This window comes from Xenopus tropicalis, chromosome 6 (assembly GCF_000004195.4).
Source record: "Xenopus tropicalis strain Nigerian chromosome 6, UCB_Xtro_10.0, whole genome shotgun sequence".
Lineage (NCBI taxonomy): Eukaryota > Metazoa > Chordata > Amphibia > Anura > Pipidae > Xenopus > Xenopus tropicalis.
This window is the reverse complement of record NC_030682.2, coordinates 40,132,451-40,153,482: the sequence shown is the minus strand read 5'-3', so window position 1 is coordinate 40,153,482 and position 21,032 is coordinate 40,132,451. Positions and strand designations below refer to the sequence as shown.

The window sequence follows — 21,032 nt, the reverse complement described above, 5'->3', positions numbered from 1 at the left end:
AGGTCATTTAGGACGAGGCTTGACAAATGGGCCTATGTAGGCCCAAAAAGTTGCCAATGCTTTGTGAGCTACTAAAACACTTAACATGGGCTTCACAGCATCACTTGTGCCATTGGTGTATTACTCTTTAAAGTTAGAATGAAGTTTGAAAAACATAGTTTGTCCTAGATAATTATGGAACAATGGTTGATGTACTGAACTGACGTAATGAAGGAGGTTCAGAGAAAATTTTGAACCTCAAAACCAAGATGCTCTACACCTCTAGGATGGGAAGTAGGAAGCACTGACTAGTTTATGTGTAAGGTGTTATTTCCAGATATGCTATCACTAAAGAGGGAGAGGGCATGGCTTTGGAGCTTGAGGTTCATTTGAAACTTGGCATGTAGAGTGGGGTAAAAGGACTAGTACTAGGGCCAATAAAGAATAAGATAAATAAGATAATAGGGACCAGTAAAGAAAACCTAAATAACAAGATTGAAATTGTGTCAGTATAACATAAAGTGCATCCATCTTTTAACCTTCTTGCAACACGTCTTTGGCTGAAGCCTTCTGGTCCTTCTTTCAGTGCTGAAGCTGTCAGTTCTCACTTCAATTTAGGATGTGGGTATGTTTCTTGTTGTATCCACCCAGCACAGAAGGCCAACAGCCAAAAGTAACCCTGGAGTGGGGTGCAAGAATAGCTCTCTTTTTTACAGGAAACTGTTAGTTTTACTTTATATTGGAAAATATTTATCTTTAAGATCGTAGAGTTTCTGAAAACTAGAAATAGTGCAGGCCAGTGTTGGCCTGGGACACCAAGGGCCCACCAGAGAACCTGATATCTAGTGCCCAACAGCCAGAGCCGTAGTACATATTGTTCCCTCCTTGTCTGCTGTAATAAAAAAACACATCTAACAGAAGCAAAATATAGAGCACAGTTCTTGCAGGTTCTGTAAAAAGTGTTCTATTACGGCATGCATGATGGGGGCAGCAGCAGAGCCAAGTGCTTACAAAAAGTGCTGGGCAATGTGCCTGGCCAAAACATACTGGGGTAGAACACTGGGTAAGTAATTTATGGTGGGATCAATGCAAATGAACTAACTATTGCTTTGTATCTCCACAGGAAGGATTATTCAGTGCTGGATTATTGCTAACACTACAGGTGATGTGAGGTTTTTGAGAAAAAGATAATTAATGAGCTCAGTAGTACTTGTGCTTCTCAGCTTCAAAGAACATTGCTTGATTAAATGAGTAAAAAATAAAGGGTGTTAGCAGCCCACGTTCCGTTTCAGCATTTCTCAGAGAAGTCAGGTAATATGGAAAAGCATCTATTCCTCCTTCTAATTCTTTGCATCTGGTGTCAGTCCATTAATCAAACTCCTACACACAGCCTACCTTCCTATTCTGCATCCCTATATTTGGTCTCTTTCTTGAACTCCTCGTTCCTGCAAACTGCTTTTCTTAATGCATTCTTCTTTTCTTTATTGTCTTTATTCGTTATCAAGGGGCAGAGGCCTAACAGCTTACAGTCAAGTTTAAATCTTGAGGGTCAGTGAGTTACAGTGGTAACCCACATAATTAAACAATCAGTCTCAGCTAAATTGACACAAAAACCAAAGGAGACAGCAGAAAACAACACATTTACATTACATGCAGTATTAAATGCTGCTGGGATTTATGAGATTTTTATCATTAAGCAGTGAACAAACAATAAACTGTCTCTGCCTAAGGCTAACCTGTACCATGTTCAGCTTTTGAGGCCACACATCTTGCCTTATGGAAGGAGGGTGCAAGAGTGCCCGTCTGCTGTCTATAGGCACATATAAATAACAGAAAATTGAACAGCATAACATCCTATAAAGGAGGATACAGTGTACTAAACTGTAGAAATTTTGAACCAATATATTATCTAATTGTAGATTTGTCTCTAATATATTATTTTGTTCAGGGCTCAGTTTACATTGTAGGGCCTGCCATTAAGAAATCAACATCAAGGGCAGTGGTTCCTACAATATGGGGCAGGCCCTCTGTGATGGCTTGGAGTAGACGCAAGAAATTGCCTGAAGGTCATTTAAGGTAAGATTTGGAGTTAATGCCTATTTGCCCAATGTGGGCAATTTTGGTGTACTTTCTACAAAATTAAAAGAATTGGGGTCCATTAAGACATTTGGCAAAAAACACCACTTGCATCCTTGGTTGGCAGATGATTTTCTGTTTTGCTCACAAACTTATACTTTTTGCTCACAAACTTATACTTTTTGCTCTCCGGCCCCAAATTTCTTCTGAGGGAGCTCTTTTTTTGTAAACCTGGAGGTAACAATCCTGGTGGCAATTAGGGTTACAACTGCTGGTTCTTAACCAGATAGTCTGGTTTTTCAAGTGGCTGATCGGATTAAAACTTTTCAGGATGTTGAAATCCAGGCAGAAATCAACCAAGTTGAGTCTGAGTGACTCAATAACTCTATCATTAGGCCATCCCCAGCATCACAGGCCAATCCCCAATGTCATCTGCCTTTGTCCAAGTTTAAGTGGTAAAAGGTAAAACTCTAGTGAAGACCCATTATAGGAGTGCGCACCATTGTGTTAAATAGGTTTAAATGGCCTAATACCAGCCCTGGTTGCAAATGTGGTCAATAGGCTCATTGTGATTAATTGCCATAGGCAGGTCCTTTAAAATGAAGGGGGGAGGCAAGGATATTCAATTGCGGCCAATGTACCATGGCCCTTATACAGAGATTCTGTTTTAATACTGTATATTCAGAGATTCCACTTTAATGCTATATATGTATATATTTTATATGAAAGATAAAACTACAGCACTTCAAAAGTAATACTTGTACAGTGAGTTCTATCCACAAGGCACAGCTTCCTTTTTCAATTTGAATAAAGACTAAGTATTATATTAACTGCTTTATCCGATAGACATAGCAACTAAAAGCACTCAAAAGTAGTTCATTGTTCAGTAGCACTTAGCATATTTCCTCCAGGGCCATTTTATTTCACATTATGTGAACTCAGTGATAAAGTAATGGAGACAGTGATGCATTTCACAAGCCTTTGTGGCTGTAGCTATATGTGCATAATGTTATTTACTTGGATGCCAATATAACACAAAACCCTAGGGCCAACATTGCCCATCTTAGGTCACTAAAGGAGCAGATTGCTACCCTTTATCTCTACTGGTGGAAAAACACTAGTGGAGGTAACTCTGATACAGACCCTTTTGCAGTAACTGCCCCAAATTCAGCCAGACAAACATTAAATTCTGCATTTTCTGTATGAAATCCACCCTGTGTACACAACTAAATAAAGTTCTGCCTGTATAAGGAATGAAACTTAGTGGTAACATGGAACCTTATTAGTGTAATCATCATTTGATTTTGATTGTTGTATTTGGTCCTGATGGTTACCCACATTTATTATTAGCGGGCTCAATGCTAGCACAGAAATGCATGCTTTAAAATGTGACACATAATAATTCATTTAGAATAGGTACCAGCACAAGTACTGAAGTGCTAAGGAGAACAAAGCTTGCACTCCTGTTGTACCCATAATCCACTCTGTAGCAGGTGGCCCTTTTCACCTTTTTTTCTCTTTAGCCCCTAATAAATGAACCTATAGAGTGCAAGTGCCTATTTTCTCTTGCACCTAAAACAATCTACTCGTTGCATCCATTACTGTAACATACAGTAAGTGTAACAGAGCTTTTGTCATTGACAAGGCATTAATTCCAGAGTACCCATTGCACATGCAGTTGGAGGGAAACAGAACATTCATGCCATGCATGTGTGATGCCAGATGGAACTTACACAATGTCTATAAACGCGCACCTTGTACTAGTGGTGACACTTACTTTTGGGTGCATTTTCCAGAAAATTAGGTAGGGTGTGTTCTGTTTTGTCTCTGTCCCCTTGGCAAACTCTGGCAAGCGGTTTCATGTACTCATCACTCTTCTGGTACTTCCCAGTTTGAACATGCATCATCATATATTCAAGCATTTTGCTTTAGAGACTTTTTGTTTGGGTAAAAAATACTTTGTTCTTGCTGCATCTGCGGTTCTATTAGTGTATAGCCTGAAGCTCAGCTGGAAATTTTGAACAGCTGATTTATTTTGTAATAATAAAGCTCTTTGTGCATGTTATTCAATAGAGAAGTCGACTCCAGGTTATTCCTTTTCCAGTGGACAGGAGTGCACATTTATCATTCTCCAGAAAATCCTGGCATGCAAATATTTGGCTTAGCAGCTACAGTATATCAGAAGCTACATTTAAATGTCATCTATAAACAATATCCACCTGTGCAGGAAAGCCATATCAGTCATAACAGCAGAGGCCTGCATTTACTAAAATATGCATTCATTCAAATAGGTTAGTGTCAACATTCTAAAGGACAAATATAAAGAAATAACCAGAGGGGCTGCTGTAAGATGCCATAGACAGTCACTAATTTTTGGGCCTGCGGGTGGCTGTTTGGGACTCTCTGTACTTGAAATGCCAGGGCATGTTTTGATTCCCAGTCCGGAATTGATGCTGACCTAATAATTATGACAAAACAGGAAACAAGACACAATGGCTACTATATAGTTTTTTTTCCAGCAGAATTGTGCTTAGCATAGGAGAATACCTACGCTGGCATAAATGTATAGTGTGTCCCATTACAGATGATAAGAAAGTTTTGGAAAGATGTCCCTGCTATGGGAAGTGCTATTTACAGTGCTGATTAGACAAAGCTAAAACTACAAGCTAAGCCAGCCAGGTGCATAGGGCAATAAAGCAAAAGGAAATTGACCTATTTAGTAAACTTACAGGAAGAATGTGATATGAAGGTCCAGTGAAAACTGAGGAAGTGTGATCTAATTCTTCAGTACTCTCCAACTAGTAACCATTATATCTTTTCTGGAATCTTTAGTGTTCCCTAACCTCACTTCTTCATACCACAACTGAAGTGAAGATCCTTCAAAACAGTTTTTAGCAACTATTAGCATGGCTGATTTAACAGTTCTGTAGTCTAAGGGCTATGGCACATAGTACACAGAAGCCCAGACAGCCCCCCTCCAGCCCACTAACTAGTGACTGTCTATGGCATCTTACAGCAGTGCCTATGGCATTTGCCAGAATCCGACAAACATCCGTTGTACCATTAGCCCAGCTTGGATTAAGTTCAGCAGAATATTATGGGTATGACAAATCCTGGTTTTTATGCATTGCTTTTTTACTGCAATACTTCATCCTATGTTTCAGAAATAAAGTCGAATGTAAATGAATGGTACTACACAAATCTAAAACATAAATACTCAATTCTTCCAACCTTTAGCTTCAAGTTAATTAAAATCAGGAAATAAACTATAAGAAGATACATTTCTTTTTTGCTTTACTAAATATAAAACACTCCCTATATGTTGGTACAATTTGTCCTTTTTAAGAATTGTAATTCCTTAACAGTCCTGGGCCTAAATGTCCCCTCGGGTGGTTTTGAGATTTTGTTTCAAACAAACAAATTAACAGACATGAGGATAATTACAAAACTTCAACCCATATTAACTTTGGTTTATAAATAGCTTTGAGGCTAGACAAGCATATGCAGGCTTCGATATGGGAACTACTTCTCCGTGTTGTTACTGGATTAGAATACTAATGAAGAGAATGTTCATTAAGCTGCTTACACAGAATTTGTAGAATTTCAGAAATCTTTTACTTGAGGGATGATTCACTGGACTCGTGATATATGAATAAAATTAAGAGGAAAAACTGTAGGTTTTATAAACAGGGAATGCAGAGTAATAAACTTGGTGCCATGGAAACCATACTATTAAAATAACATTTTTATCTTGCTGTTTTTAAGCAGACAATCAAAGGCAATTTAGTCATTTTAGTCCAGTGATTGAGGCTAATCTCCAGCACTGCTGCTAATACTGACAGTAATACAACCCCCCCATCCCACCCAGCATCCTCAGTAGCTTTACTTTCTACTAGGATGTATAATAGCCATCTCTGAGTTAGGCCATAACTCATCTTAAAATAATGGGGGATATCAGAATTGTTTTAGTTAGGGGCAATAATAAACAAAAGTTTGACAAGAAGGAACAATTTAGCAGCTGAACTGTCAATATATATTTTAGTCACAAACATTAACAGTGTCCCGTAACTGTCTCCGAGGTCTCCCACCTTCTTTTGTCTGTTCCCCTCACCACTTGCTCTCTTGACCCTATGCCTTCCTCTCTGCTCAAACACTGCATTCCTGAACTTACTCCGGCTCTTACTCACATCTTTAACTCTTCTCTGACCTCTGGAAGCTTCCCCTCTTCCTTCAAACAGGCCTGTGTCAAGCCCATCCTAAAAAAAGGCCACGCTGGACCAGTCCTGCCTCTCTAACTACCGCCCTGTCTCACTTCTACCGCTTGCCTCCAAAATCTTAGAGCGTATTGTCTTCTCCCGTATTACTAACTTTCTCAATGACCATAATTTATTAGACCCTCTGCAATCTGGTTTTCGGCCTGCGCACTCTACTGAGACAGCGTTGTGCAGAGTTACAAACGATCTTCAGGTTGCCAAAGCCAAAGGTCACTTTTCCATACTAATCCTCCTAGATCTATCGGCTGCGTTTGATACGGTTGACCACTCCCTCCTGATGCAAATTCTGCATTCGATTGGTCTCCGCAGTCAGGCTGCATCCTGGATCTCTTCTTATCTCTCTAACCATTCATTCACTGTCTCCTATGCTAATAAAACCTCATCTCCAGTTCCTCTTAATGTGGGGGTACCTCAAGGCTCTGTACTTGGGCCGTTGTTGTTCTCCCTCTACACGCTGTCTTTGGGAGATCTCATCCGTTCATTTGGCTTCAAATACCATCTGTATGCTGATGATATCCAAATTTATCTGTCGACCCCTTCATTAACAGCTGAAACTGAGACTCAAATCTCTAACTGCCTCCTGGCCATCTCTAACTGGATGAACCAACGCCACCTCAAACTCAACCTAACAAAAACGAAACTAATGATTTTTCCGCCTAAGCCTGGTCCTACCCCCCCCCTTTTCTATCTCTATTGATGGCACCCTCATCAACCCCGTCGATTCGGCGCGTTGTTTGGGGGTGATCTTTGACTCCAGTCTCTCCTTTTCTAACCACATTAACTCCACTGTCAAAACCTGTCACTTTTTCTTACGCAATATTGCCAAAATCCGTCCCTTTCTTTCTACTGTAACAGCTAAGCTGCTCATGCATGCTCTCATCCTGTCACGACTGGATTACTGCAACCTGCTATTAACCGGCCTCCCTAACTCCCATCTTTCCCCCCTACAGTCTATATTAAACACTGCTGCCAGAATTCTCCTCCTCTCATCCAGGAGAGTTCAGGCCCTTCCCCTGCTAAAGTCCTTATCGTGGCTTCCTATCAAACAAAGAATTGCTTACAAACTTCTTCTCCTAACCTTTAAAGCCCTCCATTCCTCTGCTCCTCACTACATCTCGTCCCTTGTGTCTCCATATGTTCCCGGCCGACTCCTTCGTTCCTCGCAGAGCAATCGTTTGGTTGCGCCCCCCACTACTACTGCGGTTTCCCGTCTTAAACCTTTCTGCCTGGCTGCCCCCTACATTTGGAATTCCCTCCCTGATTTCCTCCGGAGAGAATCCTCCCTCAGTCTTTTTAAAACTAAGGTTAAAGACTACCTTTTGGAGCACTCGCCCAGCACCTGATCTGGGAACTGGCACTTATATTGTAGTGTCACCCACTGTGACCTACAGCACTTATATTTGCCTATTTGTGTCTGTTAGTTACCCTCCCATATAGAATGTAAGCTCTACGGGGCAGGGACCTCCATCCTCTTGTGTCCTCGACTCTTAACTTATTGCTGCTGTATTTATCTGTATTTATTATTATACTTTGTATTTATCTATTATCTTAACACCCTGTTTGTATTAACGTATTCTACTGTACAGCGCTGCGTACATAAGTAGCGCTTTATAAATAAAGATATACATACATATACATACATACAACAGTGTAACAGTCCAAATGAAAGACTCCTTGACAACAGGCACTTGCACTGGAATAAAATGAAGCACTCTAGACACTACATGCAGAAATCCACAGAATTGTGTCTGCACCACAACCCCTCCCCTGGCATCACCAAGCCACCAAAAACATTGTCCCATGATCCCATGAACACTGCATGATGATGATGTCAACAGTTTGCATGGTGACACTGCTTATTAAATAACGATTAGAATTTCCTTTATAGACACTGTTGGGAATGATAAACAAACAGTACATGTACCATATTCCTCCAAGTTCACTATTGCAGCACAATATATTTGACATACAATGGCTGCTTCAAATAGGTCAGATTTATAGGCAATTAAGCCCTACTATAACTAACATTAAAATGCTTGTAGACTTTGGTTTTCTGACTGCTGTTGGTAGTAGAATTGGGGGTGGGGGGGTTAAACAATCTATTATTCATTTTATAAAAGATGATAAGGCATTGATGGACAATATCCAATATAAAAATTACTCTTGTGCTGATGAAAAAAATGTTTGCAAAGTATTTGCCAACTCTGGTTCAACTCCATTCTTCCTTGTTTTATAATGGGAGACATCTTTATTATTAAAGGACAAGGAAAGTCAAAATCTATTAAGCACACTATTAAATAGTACTACTATTGCTGTGTAAAAATGCAATATTTCTGGCTTGCCTAATGAAAGATTTACAGAGATACACATACTTGTTTCAGTGAGGCACAGTGATACCCCCACCCCAAGGCCCACAGAAAATCAGAGGCACAGTGATACCCCCCCAGAATATCAGAGGCACAGTAATTCTCCCACCCTATAGGCCAAAGAAAAGCAGAGGCACAGTGATACCTCCACCCCAAGGCCCACAGAAAATCAGAGGCACAATGATACCCCCCCCCCCAGAAAATCCGAGGCACGGTGAATTCCACCCCCCCAGAAAATCCGAGGCACAGTGATACCCCCCCCCCCCGAAAATCCGAGGCACAGTGATCCCCCCCCAGAAAATCCGAGGCACAGTGATCCCCCCACCCCAAGACCCACAGAAAATCAAAGCCACAGTGATACCCCCCCTAGAAAATCAGAGACACAGCGATACCCCCCAGAAAATCCGAGGCACAGTGATCCCCCCACCCCATAGGCCAAAATAAAATCCGAGGCACAGTGATACCCCCACCCCAAGACCCACAAAAAATCAGAGGCACAGTGATACCCCCCCAGAAAATCCGAGGAACAGTGATTCCCCCACCCCATAGGCCAAAAGAAAATCCGAGGCACAGTGATACCCCCCAGAAAATCAGAGGTCAAGAGATACAGCCATCCAAGGCCCACAGAAAATCAGAGGCACAGTGATAACCCCCCCAGAAAATCAGGGGCACAGTAATCCCCCCACCCCAAAGAAAATCAAAGGCACAGTGATCCCCCCATCCCAAGGCCCACAGAAAATCAGAGGCACAGTGATACCCCCCAGAAAACCTGAGGCACAGTGATCCTCCCACCCCTTACACCAAAAGAAAATCTGAGGCACAGTGATACCCCCCCCCCCAGAAAATCATAGGCAGAGTAATCCCCCCACCCCATAGGCCAAAGAAAATCCGAGGCACAGTGATCCCCCCCAGAAAATCCGAGGCACAGTGATCCCCCCCCCAGAAAAACCGAGGCACAGTGATCCCCCCCCCAGAAAAACCGAGGCACAGTGATTCCCCCCCAAGGCCCACAGAAAATCAGTGATCACCCCCCACAGTGACTCTGTAACTGCCCCAAAATCTAGAGTAAAGGTTACAGTCTGTACTAAACTTACAAGTTGTCAGCCATTAAAACCTGCAGGTCCTGTGAAATGATCGCTGGCAGTAGAAGCCATTAGCACATCTGCTTTTGAATTTATGCGCAATAATGAGGCATGCGCAATGGAGGGGTCATATGGTATTCGCAAATGACCGTGACGTCACGAAGGTACCTTGAGAGGATAGGAATTAGCTGTTACCTAGGAACTTACCCTGTAAGTATAGTTGCGCTTGCAGTGGTTGTGGATTGAGAGTTGCCCCTGCGGAGATCTTCTTGTCTTGGCAATGCAGCTCGTAGACTGTGGAATGTGAAAATGTAGAGAATAATCTGTAATGACTAGTTATTAAATTGGGCGCGCTTATGTGTGTTTATAGGCTGCATTGCACATTGTGGGCGTGCAAAATAGATGTAATTTGCAATGGATTGCTGTCGACATTTTCCATTTAGACAGAGCACAGTGCTGCTGTTTGTTCCAGGCGAGTTGGTCTGGCTACGGCTGCCATCAGAAACGTTGGACCCCTATTGGGGCCGCCTATAAACACAAGTGCGCAGCTGCAAGGTTTTGACCATGCTCTATGTGTGTGCTATATAAACAGCTGCTGTCGTCCTTAGTTTAACCCCTGCACTCCTTCCCCCCCGCTCTGTGCTGTCATTGCTTAGTATGTACATTTTAGCATAAGTTAAGTAAACTGCTTAAGTTTAGGGGCCCAGTGATCTTGCTGTGGGACCCAATAACTAGTCACTACTAGTTCATAAACATAGTCAAAATAATTAATCTGCAGGGTCTCTTAATTGGTCGTCAGTGCAGTTTATATGGAAGTTATGTAAGTTTTTTTGAAAGTATCATAAGTTTTTGCCTTAGATATGTAAATTGCCCAGTGATGTTGCTGTTGGGCCAAATAACTGGTCATTCCGTTGCTAGAAAGTTCCTGTAGGAGACACTTATTCAGTAAACAGCTTTCAATATAAATAGCTGATGTTACTATGTAATAAGCATGTAATTAAATAGTTAATCCATGTGCCAATATGTCAGTTCATTCGTGGTCAGTAGAGATTCTCTGCATTGCCATTGCTTCATATGGCAGTTACCTAAACTTCTAAGCAGTTTTTGCAGGTGTAAGTTTTGACATAACTGTTATACGTAACATATGTAGCTAGGTCCATAGCACTAGACCAATATTGCTTCCCCAAGGCTTTCCCCTAGTTATATAGGTCTTGGGGCAAGCTGAAGGCTTTAACCCTGAATGTTTTATTCACTCGGTTAGGATATGCCAACCGCCAATATACAGCAGACAAGAGGAAAAAAAAAACATCCTACAAGTGGGAGGAGGCAGGACAGCCTAGTGGTTAGGGTGCTCACCTTGAATCGTTAGGTCTCGGGTTCGATTCGCACCCTGGATGTCAACCTTGCCCTACTTTGTGACTCTGGACATCCTCACTTGACCTCCTAGTGTCCCGGTATATGATGGCGTCTAGAAATGGGCTGCGCATCATTGCTGTTATTTACCTTTTCATCGCTGGCTACATTTACATTTCCCCACAAATCCTCTTTTTTGCATTTTCAAGGGCGGCTCATGATTTATGATGCCAGCTATCAAATTGTCCCTGTCACAGTGAGTGGAATTGTGCTATCTATGGCAGCTGAACGCAACTGACACAGGAAAAATCCCTTTCTTATCACTGGCAATAAGAAGCCAGTTCATAGGTGAGCTGAGCTACAGCGCAGTGACAATGGGGGATTCCAAGGCCGCCAAAATCATCAAGTCCATTTTAGGGTCATTCCTGGAAATTTGATATAGGATATATGGAAATAATCATAGAACAGAATCTACACTGGGGAGCAGGGAAACATAAGTCACATAGCTGATGGCACTCTGACACTAAAAACATGTCTAGCCCCATGTGAAATTTCAAAATTAAATATAAAATGAATCTGGATTTCAATGCAGGATTCTGCTAGCAGAGCTCTATTAAGTGATGTGTTTTGAAAAAACATGTTTTCCCATTATAGTATTCCCTGAATATCCTCATATTTAACAACAAAGAGTACATTATTTATTATAATGAAAACGTTTCAGTGAGTTATGTGACAGAAATGACATCACTGAGCCCCGATTATACCTGATGAAAGCACCATTTAAAAGAAGTTACAGGATATTCATGTGTTGTATATTATAAAGTTATGTGTAGTATTTTATCTTTAAGAAATCCACACTCAAAGCATGCAAAAAATGTGTATATAATCACTCACTAATTCTACTACACCTATAAGCCTACACAAGGCCTCCAGCCTCCTGTATCAAGGCCCTTCTTTCAACAGTTCTACTTTCAGTAAATGGCACCATCAACTGGCAAAGGGCTTGACACAGGCAATGAATCTGTTCTCTTATCCATCCACTATATTCATCCATAACTACTAATTGCTAGAAAAGGATCAGTACTAATGCACACAATCTAAACTAAAATAAAAAAAAACATCATACATCATCATACACCACTAGTGGTCTCCCTGCTCACTGCTAGAAGGGGCCAAGAAAGGCTGCACAAACAGCAGGTATTACTGCAGCATATTTACAGGTATAAATAAGCCATAAGAACAGTACAGTATTTACTTAGGCCTGATGTGGTGCAATATTAAAGGCCTAATATAGTGATTATGGCAACACTATGATTTTATTTTCAGTGGGAATACTCTGCTACCAAGTTTAATGGCTGTTATTAAAGTTGTCAAAATAACAATATATCCCAAATTCTTGACATATGCACAGCTGTTAGCTGGTATAAAAAAGACTAGAACCACTAGACACATACAGACAATGGATACTTTTAATTTATATACTGTCTGATAATTTCTTAAGTTTATATGTGCTTTAGTCTACATTACTTATGATACAGAACCACGTACAGAAACTGCTGTAGGGTATGCAACCTCACACATAAGGGTTGATTCACTAAAGAGCGATAAAACAAGCGCTATAAAATTTAATTGCGTCTAATTTTTCGCGTCTTAACGCACGATTCACTAAAAGTATATTTACGTTAAGTTAGACCTGGTACGGTTTGCGTTATTTAAGTCGCGAAGACTATTTTTGTGCGGTATTCGACACAACGCGCGCTAATTAACGCACATTAATGCGCTACTTATCGTGCACACGCCATATTAGCCATACACACCATTACGTTCGTAAAACGACTTTTTTTTAAAATGACCATATTCCTGCAAACTGGAGGCTACATTACTCTAGGGCCAATGCATACTTGAATAAATCCCACTGCAAAGTCCATATTGTGTTGCCAAAAGCTCATGAACTGTACTTTTCTATAGTTACCGCCTAACTCAATTAGGTGTTAATTTTGCACAGACGAATGCGATATTTAGCGTGTCTAAGTGTTTGTGAACCATGCGTTAGTATTACTTCTGCGCAAGAATTAACGCAATGCGGTAAAATTAATGCTTGCGATTGCGCGCTATTTAACGCACGCGATAATACTTTAGTGAATCGCTCGTTTTTTTTCATATCAATTTTAATGCAAAAAAGCATGCAATATGTGTTATCGCACTTTAGTGAATCAACCCTATAGTGTCTTAGATCTGGAAGACATTTTAGCGTCTCTTCATAATTCACTTTATTCCCCAGTGGAGCTTACAATTTAAGTTCCCTATCGTACCATTTTATCAGGCACCTATTAACTTGTATGTTTACCTAAATTTCCATATCTAAGATTAATTATTATTCCCAAGATCTGCACTTCTTACCCCCACAAGGGACCAGGACCCATAGGTTGAGAAAAATTGGTACTTGGGGCTTAAGTGTAATGTGTGTGCTTTCTTTTTAAATTGTATATTATCTAGATGCTTTTTCAGTATAAATATAGTAGTAATGCAACTAGGAAAATGACTGTACAAATTCAGGTTTATTTGTAGCTAGAGAAAAACACGATGCCTTGAGAAACAGACTCACTGACTACTGAGTGTAGTGTTTGTACATGCAGTTTCTGGGATAACCAATATCTGGATTGAACACTATTGTTAAAACAATTTGTAGTTTGACACAGTAAGCATCTCCATACCTTAGCTTGTAATGAATCCCTCTCATTCTCTAAACGGATTTTTTCTTTCAGGGCTGAGTCCAGGTCACTGCTCCGACGGGCAATAGTTGACTCCTGCAACTCCCTCTGTGTGGCCGTTTTCTGTTCTGCATGTATTGCCTTCTTCTGACATGCTGAGTGGTCAGCTCGAAGCACTTCCCTATATGAGAATTGCGTTACTGCAGTTAATAATTATAAGGATAATGAAGGAATGTAAAATGCCAAGGTGCTACTGCTTTTGGAGCTAAAGATCAACATCTTAACATAAGATTGGCACCAGTATCAGTGGCAAATAGTGCCATGCTGTCATAAATTCCCCTTAGTGCACATTGGGGTTGGATTAAAAAGACATAACCAGCTGTGACCAACAGTCTACTGCTTTTCATAGTATTATAAAAGATTTCTGAAGTCTGATTGGTGTTGTTTTAACTTTTTTATTTAAAGCCTTGCAAACAACTTTTCAAAATGGATAAATCAAAAGTTATAGAGTTTTTAAAGCTGTTTGTAAATGTAATTGAGAACACTATCCATCTATCCATTTCTGCTCTGCTGGTTCTCATTTTTTTAAAACAATGTAGAAGTAAGCTCTACTCCAGCTAAGACTCAATTTCCCAAAATGCCTTCTATGTTTTTCACATGTCTGATAATCAGCTGGCTTCTACTTATTTTTTTTTTTTTTTTCAATAGTCAGAACCAAAAATGCAAAGAATAGCAAGGGGCAGCCACATTGCCATTACATTATATATAAGTTGCTTAAAGTTATAATATTTTTCATTAGCCAAATTTTATTTTATGGGTTTACACCCCATATAAATCTGAATATTAATTAGTTGGGGGAGCACTACAAAATACAACCACCCTAAAAGGTTTACATATAGATGTATTGACATAAACAAATGGTGGTGCATATAAGACAAGAGACATACAACCTCTGCTTTTACGGCTTTTTTGGCAGCAGTCAGCAACACTTTCCTGCATTTTTAGGGTCATAGTCTCCTTTTGTGTCTGTACAGAGACCATAAAAGAGACTAGGTTAAAAAGAGAATAGATAGATATTTTGTAGAAGTACAAGAAGCAAGGTTACACTGTTAATTACAATGTAAATTAATACTCCTTTCTAGGGTGGTGTAATAACCTTGATTTCTTGCTCATGTTGGTCTTGAAGCTGGATATTCTCTGTTGTAAATGTTTGCATGGCGGCTGTGAGTTCTGAGCACTGGATTTCCAGTTGTTGGTTTAAAGACTGTTTAAAGACAGGAAAAGAATACCCTTAGCACAAAACAGACACTGTAAATATGTGGTATAGGTATATCAAACCAAGAATTAGTTATCGTAAAAAAACATTGCTGATGTGGGCATATACTGCTACCCAATAGAGAGAACAAATTGTGAGCTCAATTTCATCACTAGTTCTAACAAGTGAACACAGTGATACCTAGTTCAAAATAAGAGGCACAGTGATACCTGCCCCCAGAAAATCCGAGGCACAGGGATTCCCCCCCAGAAAATCCGAGGCACAGTGATCCCCTCACCCCAAGGCCCACAGAAAATCAGAGGCACAGTGATCCCCCCCCCTAAAAATCAGAGGCACAGTGATCCCCCCCCTAAAAATCAGAGGCACAGTGATCCCCCCAACAAAGGCCCACAGAAAATCAGAGGCACAGTGATAACCCCCCCTGAAAATCCGTGGCACAGTCATCCCCCCACCCCATAGGCCAAAATAAAATCTAAGGCACAGTGATCCCCCCCAGCCAAAGACCCACAGAAAATCAGAGGCACAGTGATACTTGAGGCACAGTGTGTGCTTGATAAGGAAATGCCCATAGTTTGAAGGGTTTCCTGCCTACAGGAGTGAATAACAGAACTGAGCAGAAGTGACTGCCTGTCTGAAATGTTTATGTCTCTCATTATGATTTTAGAAGTATCAGAGGGGCCCTGGGGGTGGAATGTTGATAGGAGCACAAAATACATATTAGGTTATGTAATAATTGTTACACATTCTTTGTGTATGTATATATATATATATTGTCCTTCTTCGGCGCTGCGCATTACTGTGTGGGAGCTATAGTTCAGCGTATGTGTTACCCTTTCCCTTTTTGTCATGAATCTTGTATTTCCTCCGTTCTTTATGTACTTTTATTTTTCCTCTCTATTTGCCTTTTCTGAATTTGGTTCTAACTATTGCTGACTCTATTGCTTGTCCTATACTTATCCTTATATTCACATTTGTTTTTTACATTGTTTAGTATACACTGGTTTTTGGGGGGTGGGCTCTGGCCTGCAACAGAGTGATGTCATTGGTCCAATTTTGGCGCCACATTTTGCTTATCAGGGGGTTTCTTGCATGTATGTTCACTTTGAGAAAGGCTGAGGTTCCAGCCGAAACGTTAGTTTTTTTGTTTGAATAAACTACTCTATTTTTCTACACTAAGCCCTGTGAGTGCGGCATTCTTCCATTTTTGTTTTCTAAACTACGGCTCTAATACTACACCCAGGCGATCTGTGACTCCATCAGACGTGAGTGCCTGTTGCTTGGACTTCTATATACAGTGGCTTGCAAAAGTATTCGGCCCCCTTGAACTTTTCCACATTTTGTCACATTACAGCCACAAACATGAATCAATTTTATTGGAATTCCACGTGAAAGACCAATACAAAGTGGTGTACACGTGAGAAGTGGAACCAAAATCATACATAATTCCAAAAATCTTTTACAAATAAATAACTGCGAAGTGGGGTGTGCGTAATTATTCAGCCCCCTGAGTCAATACTTTGTAGAACCACCTTTTGCTGCAATTACAGCTGCCAGTCTTTTAGGGTATGTCTCTACCAGCTTTGCACATCTAGACTGAAATCCTTGCCCATTCTTCTTTGCAAAACAGCTCCAGCTCAGTCAGATTAGATGGACAGCGTTTGTGGCAGCAGTTTTCAGATCTTGCAACAGATTCTCGATTGGATTTAGATCTGGACTTTGACTGGGCCATTCTAACACATGGATATGTTTTGTTTTAAACCATTCCATTGTTGCCCTGGCTTTATGTTTAGGGTCGTTGTCCTGCTGGAAGGTGAACCTCCGCCCCAGTCTCAAGTCTTTTGCAGACTCCAAGAGGTTTTCTTCCAAGATTGCCCTGTATTTGGCTCCATCCATCTTCCCATCAACTCTGACCAGCTTCCCTGTCCCTGCTGAAGAGAAGCACCCCCAGAGCATGATGCTGCCACCACCATATTTGACAGTGGGGATGGTGTGTTCAGAGTGATGTACAGTGTTAGTTTTCCGCCACACATAGCGTTTTGCATTTTGGCCAAAAAGTTCCATTTTGGTCTCATCTGACCAGAGCCCCTTCTTCCACATGTTTGCTGTGTCCCCCACATAGCTTGTGGCAAACTGCAAACGGGACTTCTTATGGTTTTCTGTTAACAATGGGTTTCTTCTTGCCACTCTTCCATAAAGGCCAACTTTGTGCAGTGCATGACTAATAGTTGTCCTATGGACAGATTCCCCCACCTGAGCTGTAGATCTCTGCAGCTCCCCCAGAGTCACCATGGGCCTCTTGGCTGCATTTCTGATCAGCGCTCTCCTTGTTCGGCCTGTGAGTTTAGGTGGACGGCCTTGTCTTGGTAGGTTTACAGTTGTGCCATACTCCTTACATTTCTGAATGATCGCTTGAACAGTGCTCCGTGGGATGTTCAAGGCTTTGGAAATCTTTTTGTAGCCTAAGCCTGCTTTAAATGTCTCAATAACTTTATCCCTGACCTGTCTGGTGTGTTCTTTGGACTTCATGGTGTTGTTGCTCCCAATATTCTCTTAGACAACCTCTGAGGCTGTCACAGAGCAGCTGTATTTGTACTGACATTAGATTACACACAGGTGCACTCTATTTAGTCATTAGCACTCATCAGGCAATGTCTATGGGCAACTGACTGCACTCAGACCAAAGGGGGCTGAATAATTACGCACACCCCACTTTGCAGTTAATTATTTGTAAAAAATGTTTGGAATCATGTATGATTTTCGTTCCACTTCTCACATGTACACCACTTTGTATTGGTCTTTCACGTGGAATTCCAATAAAATTGATTTATGTTTGTGGCTGTAATGTGACAAAATGTGGAAAAGTTCAAGGGGGCCACTGTAATATATATATATATATATATATATATATATATTGTGAGAGATGCAATGGAAAAGATTGTTGTTTGGTGTGTTAATAGGTCTCTGGAGTGAATGGAGGGAGAGCCGGAAAGACCTTCCAATCTGAACTCCAGTTAACAGTTTCAGTTGGCCAGCTGTAGGGAGCTGCCTGATTAGGCTGCAGGTGAGCAGCAAATAAAAAGAGCTGTGGGATCATACAGTAGTGGGGGTTTGAGTTGAAGTTGGTTCTTAACTTAGAGTAGGTCACTCTCAGAGTGGGGCACAGAGCAGGAAGGCTGCCTGCCTGTGTTAGGAACTCCCAGAGGAGCTGGGGGTGCCTCCTTCCATATGCCAGGCATATGAGAGCTGAGAGGAGTCAGCAAGGCTTAAGGTGAAGCCTGAGTGTTCACAAGTGTGAGTTGTGTCCCTGTCTCTTATGCTCCAGATCCTTTGCATGCCTGCCTACCATTGCTAATTCCCCCAAAAAATTACGTGTACAGACAGTCAACATATATATCACAAAAGTACAGCACAATACAAACACCACCAAGACCTTTTTAAATATGCTATTGAAGAAAGGTTTTGGCACCCAGCGTGTGGGCAAAAAAAATAACAAAACATAAGTCAATGAAACTATTAAATCAAGAGATAATCTTAAGGAAAAACAAAAAAAAAACTAGAAAAGAAAGACACAGGGCAAGGCAGAAGGAGCCAGAAAAGAAGAAAGCAGGGAGCGAGAAGGGAGCGGAGGTGGTGCGCATTCATTATAGAGGGAGCTTCCGAGCAGGACAAGTGTGCCTACAGTTTTTGGGCATACCTTGTATCCACTGCCACAGTCATGGTCAGGGCTGGTAGCTGTTTCAGATAGGACAGTGGTGGGTGTGTGCATATGAGCACACCAAGTCTCTGTGGCCCCCATATGATCGCGCATACATATTTAGCTACTAGGTGTGCCCCAGAGAATGATAGGAATAACATCATATTTAATACAGTGTCACTGGGACCCCAGGTTGCATAGAGGGTATTTATCCCCTCTAAGCAACCTATTTTATGTGAGTTATAGTTCCACATCCAATCCCGGCTAATAAAGGGGGCCACTTCAACTAATACCCACATGCTCCCATATATATATGAGGCTTTGCTCATTTATAGCATCCCTATTCATTAGGTGGAATCATTGAGGTACGTATTTAGAGGGTGAAAGAGGAAGCGAAACACATTAGCAAAAGCAGAAGAGAGAAAAAGAAACAATACACAGTAGCAAAAGCCCATGGAAACATAATCGCAAGAGAAAAAAACAAACAGAGAAAGATCAGGCTGAGATTAATGGTAATGGTATTCAACATAAATTGTGTCCCATCAATATGTCCTATACATGTAGCTTGGAAAATAATTTTAACAGACAAAGGATAGGTCGCAACTGCAACCTAAGGGCAAGTCTAATTTAGTCCACAAGGCGAGACTGAGTTCAGACGGTGTATCCAACGTGATTCCCTGTGTAGTAGAGCCAGGTTTCTATCCCCACCTCTGTCAGGGGGGGGGGGGGGGGTTTAAAAATAAATGGCCATGCACCGAAAGGAGGGTAGGGTGTGTCCTAGTCCGAGAAAATGCCTAGGTACTGGCTGGGTGGCTTTCAAGTCTTTTTAAGGACAAGGGAAGGCTAAGTCACTTGGGGGTGCCAAAATGTTAGGCACCCCCAAGTGACTTTAATCGCTTACCATGTACCCAGCCTGGGGTACCTGCAAGCGACTGCTTCGTTTTGCTGGGACCCCACGACAGGCGCATGCGCAGTAGAGTGAAAACCCGACTTCTCTGTTAAAGTTTCACTATTCACTCTACTGCGCATGCGCGCGCGCGCGCGCGAGCGAACAGGAAGGAGGAAGCGCTGCAGGTATCCCGGGCTGGTGCTGTTCTCTCCTAACAGGGGCACCAGCCCGGGGTAAAAGGTAGGCGATTTAAGTCACTTGGGGGTGCCTAAAACTATTTATTTATTTTTTTTAACTTCAAGCTCCCCGATATCGCCCACCCGTAGGGGGAAGATCCGCTCGCTTGGTGAGATCTTACCGTGTATGGGGACCTTAAGAGACATACTGTACTAGTTCGGACAGATTTCTCAAAGGATAGTGATATCTCAATGTAGTTTTCGGGTTAAAACCAGACTGTTACAAATGTCCTGGATATGTAAAATGCCGATGCATGCTGACTGGTGTGGATTTTCCCTGCGTATAATACATTTTCCTTATCTCCACCACTACCTTTTTCACATGCATTACCTTTTAGTAAATCAGCCCGATTTAAAGACAATGCCCAATGCTTAGTTTCATTTACCAATTTCCTCGTGTAACCCCTTTCTAAGAACTGTGACACCATTTTGTTCACAGCCTTAGTCCTCTCCTGCACATCACTTGAGCTAGAGGAGATTGGTATAAAACATGTAATTATCCATTTTGTGGTTTAAAAACATTTTTTATCATGTTTTAACCCTTGCACTGTGCACTTTTGTAATAGTATTAATATATGTGAAACTGAAATGATTGTATATGCTAACATGGTATTTTTATCACTTTGCCAGATTGTTGGCTCTTATTGTATTTTTAAACAAGTCAATTTGCACTAGTCACTTTGCTCATTTGCATATGGTGATGTCATGTTCCTAATTTATGGTCATCACTGGCTATATATACTTGTTAAGGTGTAGGGTGTGGTTGCCTTGACAAAGGTCCCAGGGGGACCGAAACGTCACGTTGGCTGTATATGCACATTTAAATATGTGCATACGCCGGATGCGCACCAAATCAACAACTGTCCCTAGTGACCGAAACGCATCGATATGAGTGTGGAGCAATAAAGTACGCTATTTTTTGAACTACTTGGAGCCATGAGTGCTTTCGATGGATAGTATATTTATATATATATATATATATATATATATATATATATATATATATATATATATATATATATATACATATACACAGTGGCTTGCAAAAGTATTCGGCCCCCTTGAACTTTTCCACATTTTGTCACATTACAGCCAC

At 41.2% G+C, this 21,032-nt stretch overlaps 1 protein-coding gene across 1 annotated transcript in view; it reads right to left on the bottom strand.

The window, feature by feature from the left end:
• Positions 1 to 8,048: 8,048 nt before the first annotated feature.
• LOC108647857 (coiled-coil domain-containing protein 150-like) overlaps positions 8,049 to 21,032 on the bottom strand; it is a 44,160-nt gene continuing 31,176 nt past the window's right edge. Inside the window, exons 2-5 of the mRNA XM_018094828.2 lie at positions 14,998 to 15,105; positions 13,845 to 14,022; positions 9,985 to 10,071; positions 8,049 to 8,220 (exon numbers count right to left, since the gene is read on the bottom strand). Of these exons, the coding sequence (XP_017950317.1) occupies positions 8,212 to 8,220; positions 9,985 to 10,071; positions 13,845 to 14,022; positions 14,998 to 15,014 (291 nt within the window). The 5' untranslated portion in view covers positions 15,015 to 15,105 and the 3' untranslated portion in view covers positions 8,049 to 8,211. The remainder of the gene's footprint in view (positions 8,221 to 9,984; positions 10,072 to 13,844; positions 14,023 to 14,997; positions 15,106 to 21,032) is intronic.